At 30.1% G+C, this 10770-nt stretch overlaps 1 protein-coding gene across 1 annotated transcript; it reads left to right on the top strand.

The window, feature by feature from the left end:
- The first annotated feature begins 5673 nt into the window (after window positions 1–5673).
- Window positions 5674–10198, top strand: SUVH9 (SU(VAR)3-9 homolog 9). The gene is made up of 2 exons (XM_022302274.2): window positions 5674–7986; window positions 9665–10198. The coding sequence occupies exon 1, from the start codon at window positions 5847–5849 to the stop codon at window positions 7923–7925; it is 2079 nt and encodes a 692-aa protein (XP_022157966.1). The 5' UTR covers window positions 5674–5846; the 3' UTR covers window positions 7926–7986; window positions 9665–10198.
- Window positions 10199–10770: the final 572 nt, after the last annotated feature.

Here is a 10770-nt window from a genome sequence, read left to right as displayed (position 1 = left end):
GTAATTTAGAAAATTAAAAAAAGTAATATCAGCATAGCTTATTAGGCTCATAACTAGTTAAGACACTAATAACCTTAAAAGAAAATTATATTTTTACTTTCTTGTACTTAAAAAAGAACTAGGTATTTAGTATTAAAATGAATTTATATTCTTATTGATGATTAATAAAAATATTAAATATAGTTTTTCTTAATACAACAAGGTATAGATCGAACTCATAATCTTTTGGTTGAAGATATATGCCTATATTACTGAGTTAGGTTCGTTTTGACAAAATATTAAACATAGTTAAACTTTCGAGCTATTACTTTAAGTATCACTACCCTAAAATAAGTAATCACACCATCTCATTTCGGTTTCTTATTGGGTGGTTTTCACAAATTTTCAACAATTATTTTACCAAATTTTCCATTTTTATTATTAATAAGATCCATTAATTGATTATTTATTCAAACTTTGACCTTTTTATATATTTTGTTAGGCTTGAATTAATTATTTTATAATTTTATAATTTATTTGTTTATTTATATTACTAATAATATTCGAGATAATAAAATTTATACAACTGTTCATGCGATTTTATTATAGATTATTGCAAATTTCTATTTAATTTATAAATTACTTAATTTACTTTATTATTATTAATTAATATGAATCGAGTTGTTAGATTAGAATTAATCGTTATTAAACATTAAACAATAAAAATTTAATATTAACCATGATTATTTTAATGAAAGTTATATTAAATCTTTTTAGTTGGTGTAGTTTTTTTTTAATTATTTACTATTTATTGATATTGAATAAGTTATTATAATAAAAAGACATGCACTGTCAATAAAATAATGATAAAATAAAATGAATCTAGTATTGTTTTAATTAAAAATAATATTAGCATGATTTTGACTTAATATATTTGTAAATAGGTAGAAATTAAAAAAAAAAAAGATATTCATAGTAATTGCTATATGTTTATTTTTTATTACGATTTCATATCATTTTAGTAAATAACATAAAAGATATAAGATTCTATTACTTATCATTACAATTTTTTCTTTTGAAAAATCATTAAAATTCATAGTAAGTAAATGTAGCTTTAACTAATAATTTTTACACGTGGGTAGACCTTTTCAATTGTAAAATTAATCAAATATTAAAATGAGATACTGAAATCAAGAGGGTGGTAGTTGTTGATATGGACGAAGACAAATAGAAGATGATAAATGTGAAAAAAATGGAAAAAGAATTGGCTCCTGAAATCGTACTTTCACCTTCCTCTTTTTTCTCTCCTCTAAAACATGGTAGTTGTTGATATCGATGGAGACAAATAGAAGAAGATAATATGAAAAGAATGGAAAAAAATTGGCTCCTGAACTCAGAATCAGAAGGCTCCTTTGATTAATGAAAGACCCAATAACTTAACATGTTTTGGTTTTAAAATTTTCTATTATTTTATTAAAATTTATGTCTCTTTTAAATATCGTACTTTCACCTCCCTCTTTTTTCTCTCCTCTAAAACGCATCTCATTCGCTCTTTTTCTCTTCCTACAATCTCTCATCTTTTATTTAATTATTATTTTTTTAATTGAATCGTCCTCATTTTTATTTGAATTATTTTCTACAAAATTTATTAATTTAAAAAAAAAATTGGGGTGATTTTATGTGGAATAAACGCGTAAAATTACTCATCTCAATTTATATATCTATTTGTTTTTTATCTGAATATCTTTTTTTTTTCAAGAATATACTATTTCTATGCTTTCGGATTGATTTAATGTGGAATAAATTATTTAACAATTTTTTTAATTTTCTAAATAAATAAAGGTCTAATATTTGAATCATATGTAATTTAGAAAATTTAAAAAAAAAAAGTAACATGAGCATAGCTTATAACTAGTTAAAACACTACTAACCTTAAAAAAAAAATTATATTTTCACTTTGTACTTTTAAAAAAAACTAATATATAATAGGTTAGACATATTTAGTATTAAAATGAATTTATATTTTATTGATGATTAATAAAAATATTAAATATTATTTTTCTTAATACAACGTGTGAGGGTAGGAAAATTATTACTGAGTTATGTTCGTTTTAGGAAAATATTAAACATGGTTAAACTTTTGAACAAAATAAAACATAGTTAAACTGAGTTATGTTCGTTTTAGCAAAATATTAAGCATAGTTAAACTTTTGAACTATTATATACATAGATATAGTTCTTGGAGATTATATCTATTTGGTTATATAATTTAAGATAATTATAATTTGGACATATAAATTCATGACTATATCAGGACTAGCTCAAGCCTAAAGCGACTTCGCGTGTATAAATATATTTTAAGTACTTAATTGAAAATTTTTAATAAATTTAAAGTAAATTTGAGAAATTAAAATTTTAAAAGATAAGAATAAATTGGAAATTACCTTGAAACCACTGACAATAGAATTTGCTTCTATATTGATTGTCTACTTCTATTTTAATTCCTTTAGAAAATTACAGTTTATTTGCATTTTCTCTTTTTTAAGATTTAATCTAAGTAAATTTCTATGTTAATATGTTCTGTTTTTAGATCTTTGTCACATCTTTGGTCAAATAGTACTTTTGAAAGGTTTATGAAAAAGAAAAAAATAGAGAGATATTTTTTTTATAATTCAACCTAAAATATATTGAAATAAATAGTAGGAAAAATCAATTTATACGATTAAATTTTTGGTAAATCCCTAAACTAATAATAGTATCGATTAAAACCGTAAACTTTAAGTGAATTAATTTACACTTTATTGTTCTTTCTTTTTTATTGAAAAAATTAAAATATGTTTTATAACAATTTATTGTTTATCGTTCTCCAAAATTGTGAAGAATAAAGTAAATTTAAAATTAATTTTTATATTAATTTTATTATATATTTTATAAGTCAATGATGGTAAAATAATGCTTTTAATTATGTTTTGAAAAAAAAATAGGGAAACAATTACCAAAAGTCTAGATCTGTATGGTATGCAATCCACGTTATATTTATTGTTTTCAGATTCACTAAATCAAATTCATTAACATCTGTTTAGCATTTATTTTTTAAAATTATTTCATGATTGCGAAAAATTTTAAAAACAACTTTATTTTCTGTGCTTTCAAATTTTGAATTTGAAATTTTAAAATGCATAATTATATTAGAAAAAATAAAAAAAGTACAATAAATATAATATTTGTTAGGTTAAAAATTAAAACATGTAAAATATAATATATTATAAATTATATAATGTTTTTTTAGATACTTTTTTGTAAAATTATATAATATTGTAAAATAATAAGTTTACAAAACTTGTAACACATAGGATAATAAATTAATTAATATTATTTTAAATTGAAATAAATATTTAGGTGATAAATAACCCTAATTTAAAAATATAGATTCAATTTCAAAATTTGCTATTGTAAAATATCAAAAAACACTATAAATACAACAATCCCTACCGACCAAAACTGAAACAAAAATAAAAATGTTATCAACGGATCCTTAAATGTTGGAACGAAAAAAATTGGTGGGATTCACTTGAGTATTACTACCCTAAAAAAAATAATCATACTTCTCTCCTAAACTCTCGTTAATCTCATTTCCATTTCTTATTTCGGGGCCTCACAATTTTTCAACAATTACTTTAACAAATCTTTCATTTTTTTTTATTAATGAGACTCATAACTTTTCAATATATTTTTGACTAATTGAACTATGTTCACGTTGACTTGAATTAATTATTTTATAATTTTATAATTTATTTATATTACAAATAATATTTGTTATAATAAAATTTATACAACAAATTTATTATAAATTATTGCAAATTTCTATTTAATTTATAAATTACTTCATTTTACTTTATTAGTATGAATTAATATCAATCAAGTTGTTTTAGATTAGAATTAATCATTATTAAACATTAAATAATACAAATTTAATATTAACCCTGGTTATTTTAGTAAAAGTTATATTAAACTTTTTTAGTTGTGTAGTTTTATTTAATTATTTATTATTTGTTGATATTGAATAAGTTATTATAATAAAAATGTATGCACGATCAATAAAATAATGAATCTAGTATTGTTTTAATTAGAAATAATATTATCATACTTTTTATTTAATATATTTGTAAATAGGTAGAAATAAAAAAAATTATAGTAATTGCTATATATTTAATTTTTATTACGATTTCCTATCGTTTTAGTAAATAACATAAAAGAAATAACATTCTATTACTTATCATTACAATTTTTTTTTTTTGAAAAATCATTATAATTCATATGACTTTAACTAATAATTCTCACAGGTGTGTAGACCTTTTCAATTGTAAAATTGGGGAAATATTAAAATGAAATGCTGAAAACAAGAGGGTGGCAGTTGTGTATATCGATGGAGACAAATAGAAGAAGATAATATGAAAAGAATAGAAAAAACCTGGCTCCTGAAATTCAGGACCAAAACGCTCCTGATTAATGAAAATACCCAATAATAAGTTAGCATGTGTTGGTTTAAAAAATTTCTATTATTTTATTAAAATTACATCTCACAATATCTCTTTAATATATCGTATTTTCACATTCCTCTTTTTTCTCTCCTGCGAAACGCATCTCATTCACTTTTTTCTCTTCCTACGATCTCTCACTTTTTTTTTTAATTCATTGACTTATTTTCTACAAAATTTACTAGTTTTAAAAGAATTGTAGTGAGTTCATGTGGAATAAACTGATAAAATTACTCATCAGAATTTATATTGACTATTTGTTACTTTTTTTTTTTCGAATATCATCTTTTTTTTCAAGAATATACTACTTTATTCTTAACCAAATATCAAAGTGATTTAATGTGGAATAAACTGGCAAAATTACTCCTCCCAATTTATATGTCTATTTGTTCATTTTTTTTCAAGAATATACTATTTCTACGCTTAGCTAAATATAAACTTTTCTTTCTTCTCTATAATAAATAGAACTAAAAAAACTAACTCAGTTATTAAGAATCAACCGTTATTTATTTATTTATTTTGACCGTTCTTTATTTTAAATTATTAAAAAGTTGTTGATATGTTTCTCAAGTTGCTGACACGAGCCTCCTGATTTAATCAAGCGGTTGAAAATATAAGTAGATTTCATTTAAAATATGAGGAAAATAAGGAAAATAAAAAGTAAAAAAGATTGTGTACCTATGAATTGTCATTCTATAATTTAAATGCGAAAAGTGAAGGAGATGCGTTCCAAAAAAGGAGAAAAAAGAGGAAGGTGAAAGAATGTAGGGATAGAAAATAGGAGAGGAGAAACTCATTTAATTAAAGAGATATTAGGGAGATTCCAATTTTATTAAAATAGTAGAAAAATCTCAAAGCTTAAAACTTAAACTAATTATTGAGCTGTATCATAATTAGGAGGAAATGTGTAAATTGATCCATATAGAAAAATTTTGGATTTTCAAGTAGAAAGTCTGATGGTTAAATTGATTTTTTTTCTCTCGATAAATGTTATTTTTTTTATCAGAGAAGTCGGTAAAAATTGGAAGCTAGACTTTAAAGGAAGTTATTATTATCGTGATCATTTGAGGTGAAGATAGACGAGATTAAGCCAAATTATCGTGAGAACTAAAAATGTAAATGAACATTGAAAATATAAACACAACAAATAAAAATCAAGAGCAGCGTTCTTGCAAATTGTGCTCGAATTTTGCTTATGCCTTCAAATTACGCCATGGAAGCTCCAACTGACCTCTCTGCAAAACCCTAGCAGAACCTGAGGGGAATCGATCTTCCATGTCCAGACCTCCTTGATTGTTGTGCGTGGAAAGATTCGGACATTCAGAGCCAATGGATTCTCCCATCCCCTTTCAAGACCTCAATCTTCTCCCCGACCCATCCACTGCTCTAATGGCGGCCTCTATCTCCCCCAACACAGCTACAATCAACGCTTCTCCTAACAACAAATTTGTTGAAAGCGGCAAGTTGCTGACCCCCAAATTGGAACCCAAGCTCGAGCCATTCGACGATCTTTTCCAGACTCCACAGACCCAACCACCCCAACCAGTCCAGCAACCCTTCTTGTCAAGCCCTCCATCTAACTTTTTCTCCAACTCTGACTTTGCCCATACCCCCTTCTCCGACCAAAACCAAACCCCCATTTCTCAGTCTGCATCCATTTCCTCCGATAAGGACAATGTTTACTCCGAATTTTACCGCATTTCTCAGCTATTCAGGTCTGCTTTTGGCAAAGGATTTCAGAACTATGGCGATGCTGAAGTTGTGGATCCTGATGCTCGGGCAATTGTACCAGTTCCGGAGGAGAACCAGGTTTCGACCGTGGTCGTCTCAAAGAGGAGGTACGATAAAAGGTCCTCTGAGCTCGTAAGGGTTACTGATCTTGGTGTCGAGGACCAGCGGTACTTCCGCGACGTGGTGAGGCGGACCAGGATGATTTTCGATTCGTTGCGTGTATTATCAACGGCGGAGGAGGAGAAGAGTGCGGGACTAATGAGGCGACTTCGGGGCGATTTGAGGGCTTCGTCCTTGATGAGAGAACGCGGTCTGTGGCTGAATCGCGACAAACGGATTGTTGGGTCGATTCCGGGGGTGCACATTGGCGATCTATTCTTCTTTAGGATGGAATTGTGTGTTGTTGGATTGCATGGTCAGGCTCAAGCTGGAATTGACTATGTTCCTGCGAGTCAGAGCTCGAACGGGGAGCCAATTGCCACTAGCGTAATTGTTTCTGGTGGATACGAGGACGATGAGGATTCTGGGGACATGATAATCTATACGGGTCATGGTGGGCAAGACAAATTTTCAAGACAGTGCATGCACCAAAAGCTTGAAGGTGGGAATCTTGCTCTGGAGAGAAGCATGCACTACGGGATTGAAGTGAGGGTTATACGAGGTATAAAGTACGCGGGCAGTGTAGCCAGTAAGATTTACGTATATGATGGTCTGTATAGAATTCTTGACTGTTGGTTTGATGTGGGAAAGTCGGGTTTTGGTGTCTACAAGTATAAGCTTTTGAGAATTGATGGTCAAGCCGAAATGGGTAGCTCCATTTTGAAGTTTGCCGAGACTCTCCGGTCTAGACCCCTGTCTTTGAGGCCTGCTGGTTATCTCAGTCTCGACATTTCACTGAAGAAGGAGGCTGTTCCAGTTCTCCTCTTCAATGACATCGACAACGATCAAGAGCCATTGTATTATGAATATCTTGTTAGAACTGTGTTTCCGCCTTTTGCCTTTCACCAATCAGGAAGTGGTACTGGGTGTAGCTGTGTTTCAGGTTGTGTTCATGATTGCTTTTGTGCTATGAAAAATGGTGGGGAGTTTGGTTATGATCAAAATGGATTCTTAGTAAGAGGAAAGCCTATAATTTTTGAATGTGGACCCTTCTGTCAGTGCCCCCCTCAATGTCGGAATCGTGTTTCGCAGAAAGGCTTGAAACACAGACTGGAAGTGTTTAGGTCCAGGGAAACAGGTTGGGGCGTTAGATCTTTGGACTTGATACACGCTGGTGCTTTTATATGTGAATATGCAGGAGTTGTTCTCACGAGGGAACAGGCTCAAGTTTTTTCTATGAATGGTGATACATTGATATATCCAAATCGGTTTTCAGATAGATGGGCAGAATGGGGCGATCTGTCTCAAATATATTCCAATTATATGCGGCCATCATACCCCTCTGTTCCTCCTTTGGATTTTGCTATGGATGTATCCAGAATGAGAAACGTTGCCTGTTATATAAGCCATAGTACATCTCCAAACGTGTTGGTGCAGTTTGTGTTATTCGATCATAATAACTTAATGTTTCCTCACCTTATGTTGTTTGCAATGGAAAATATCCCTCCTCTGAGGGAGCTTAGCATTGACTATGGTGTGGCTGATGAATGGTCAGGGAAACTTGCGATCTGTAACTAATTTTGAAAAGGTTATTGTTTTTGATATGAGCAGCTCCAAATGCTGAGATCAATGAACCAAGGTAATCAAAATTTTCCCCAATTTGTATCATTTCTAATTAAAATACACTCTCGAGTCGTCTTATACTTCTCGTCCTACTGTGAATGATCAACCAATACTCTATGTTTTTGTGTGTGAGAGACAGCTTATGACATCATTTTTGGTCAACTGCATGACCTTTATTCAAAGTGCTACTTATATATTGTTTTATCTTTCTCATTATACTTTCTATATTATTGTAGTAATTCATCTATCAAAATCAAATTTGATATGAAGCCATCTTATGGTAGGGGCTATGGATTTACTAGTGGCTTCTTTTGTCCTTGTTCTGTAAAATTTCTTGGTCTAATTGGTTGGAGCTTTTAGGTAGTCATTCCCATCATTTGTCATTTTTTTTTTCTACACTCTTTGTAGGATAGGATCTCATACTTGACCCATTCTAGATTTACCTTATTAGTTTATTTTATTGAACACCTTTCTATGCATGGTTGACGTATTTGGTTGAAATTTGGTCAAGTCACCGGATCATAATATCCCCATTCTTAGGATAGTATCAGATGCTGAAGTGAGAATGCTCTCATGAAACGTGTCTCTTTACTGCATTTATATATATATATATATATATATATTTTACTGGATTTATTTTCCTGTAATTGTTATTTGCCATATGGAGATTTGATGTCTTAAAACCTGAGGAAGTACATCGGAAGCTCACTTTGTTATTGTTTAGGCCATAGAATCGAAGGAATGGACTGTTATAAAGAAAAGAATTGGCATGGGTTAGATGTTTGAGGTGTTTATAGGATCTAACGGTGATACTAACGACGCAGAAAGTTCCTAAAGGAATGGGTGAAAATTTCAATATTGCCAATAATATACTAAGACCTATAGTTATGATTTTGTGTGACAGCAAAGTTGACTTAGCTAAATCATACTACAATTTAAACTTGCCAAGTTCAAAAGACTATGCTATCACTATGCTAGTGATGAAAAATTTTAATCACTTTGATATGAGTTCAATATCAAGATTATTATTTGCTAACTGTGATCTTGATCCTCTTTCGAGACAAGACATGCATCCAGCTGTCTAAGATGCATACTATCCCCTGCTTTCAAACCCATTATACTGTTTGTTGTAATTTGATAATGGTTATTTATTTTTAATTTGATAGAATGAAGGGTTCCATGAGCTTTTGATGTAAAGAAGATTAGGATTATTGCATAGTGAGAATCTCTTTTTCCAGATTAGAGTAGATGAACATTGTGGTATATAAAATGAATTTTTACCAAAAGACATGATTAATTTATGCATGAAATAAGATTAATTCTGTGTGCAAATGTGAATGTTGATGTCAATGACTTGTGAATTTTGTCATACTACTGTTTCTTTTTTCCATTTTATTGTGTTATAAGCCATGAAGTTGACAGGGAGGTAAAACTGTGGATAGCATTTTCATTAAATTAGTCATTATCTATATGTCATCAGGTTGATGGCCATCATTCCGATGCACCATCGATTTTGCTAGATTTTTTCTCTTTTTCTTGGGTTGTATTGGGTGAATGAGCTGTCTCTGAGTTTCAGTGCTGATTAGCTTAATTTGAAGCCAACATCAATGTAGCCTTTTTTACTTTTCCACAATGAAATTAGGTGTTGATTCTGTTCTCTCTACTAATATCAATGCATCAAATGAACTGTGCAGATGAGAGTTGGAATATTGTCTATCTTAAAATTTTTTTGAAGTCGCGGCCTCGTTCCTAGCTATCACACCGCCCTTTTCTGGAGAGAAGTAGACTGCAAACTTGTTTCAACTTCCATATCAAGTAATTCACGACCTTTTTGACTTAAATACTGTATTGTCGTTGTTGTTGGCTCAGTTGCTCAGACATGTTAAAAAAGCACTGCCAAGTTTTTCAAAGGAAGAAAAAGAAAAGAGCTTATGAATTTCTGCAACTGATCACAGACCACGATGGCAGTGCGAAAATACTCTTCTACAGATTTTGGGCTTTTGGATCAAGCCTTTAGATACAGAATTTTCGCGGGAAACTTAAGGCCAAAAAAGAAAAGAAAAAAAAAACCGTTTCCCAAGCTTGTAAGCATGAAATTGAAAATTTTTTGTACTTATATAGCTTGTAATTTACAAAGTCCATAATCGGCTAAAAATTTGTACTCTGTACAGTACAGTAATTTCTTTCAGATGTACAGCTGAAGTCTTGGTTCTTCTGTTTCTTCTAAATTCTCTCTCTCTCTGTGTTCTTTCTTCCTCGTATTTTTGGATCAGTAGCTCATTCTTGGATGGTCCTGTCTTGCTGTTCTTTTGAGTAGTTATGTTATAAGGAAGCTGCTTTTACCTGTAATCATGGTGTTATGAGTCTATTCTGCTTACAATATGATAGCGTTCAATCTGATGTTCAGCCATTGATGAGGTCTGTTTCGAAGTAAAAATAACTTTTATCTCGTTCGGGATGTGAGCTATGTTTCTTACGTTGTTTGTTTGCTTGTGTTTTGTTTTGTTTTTCCTTATCGGTACGTGTTCCTGAGTCTTTTTGTCTCTTTTGTGCTTTGATCTCCGGTTATGATATCCTTCTTGTGTTTATGGAACAGATGACATGCAAAGTGTTTAGGTTTTTGTGTAAGGGCCATCAGTATGGTCTTTAATACAGCTGGTCCGGACACACGGATATAAAAAAAAAAGTGTGTGGTCTTTAATGCATTAATTTAATTTAATTAATCTTTTTGTTTTGTTTTGTCTTTGGGAAGGCTTTCGACTGGGAAAAGGAGATCGGTATTAAATATCAATGTTTGATT

This window comes from Momordica charantia, assembly GCF_013281855.1.
Source record: "Momordica charantia cultivar OHB3-1 chromosome 5 unlocalized genomic scaffold, Mcharantia_2.0 BLBB01000005.1, whole genome shotgun sequence".
In the NCBI taxonomy this organism is placed as follows: Eukaryota; Viridiplantae; Streptophyta; class Magnoliopsida; order Cucurbitales; family Cucurbitaceae; genus Momordica; species Momordica charantia.
Note: the sequence above shows the minus strand (reverse complement) of the source record. Positions and strands in the feature narration are given on the sequence as shown.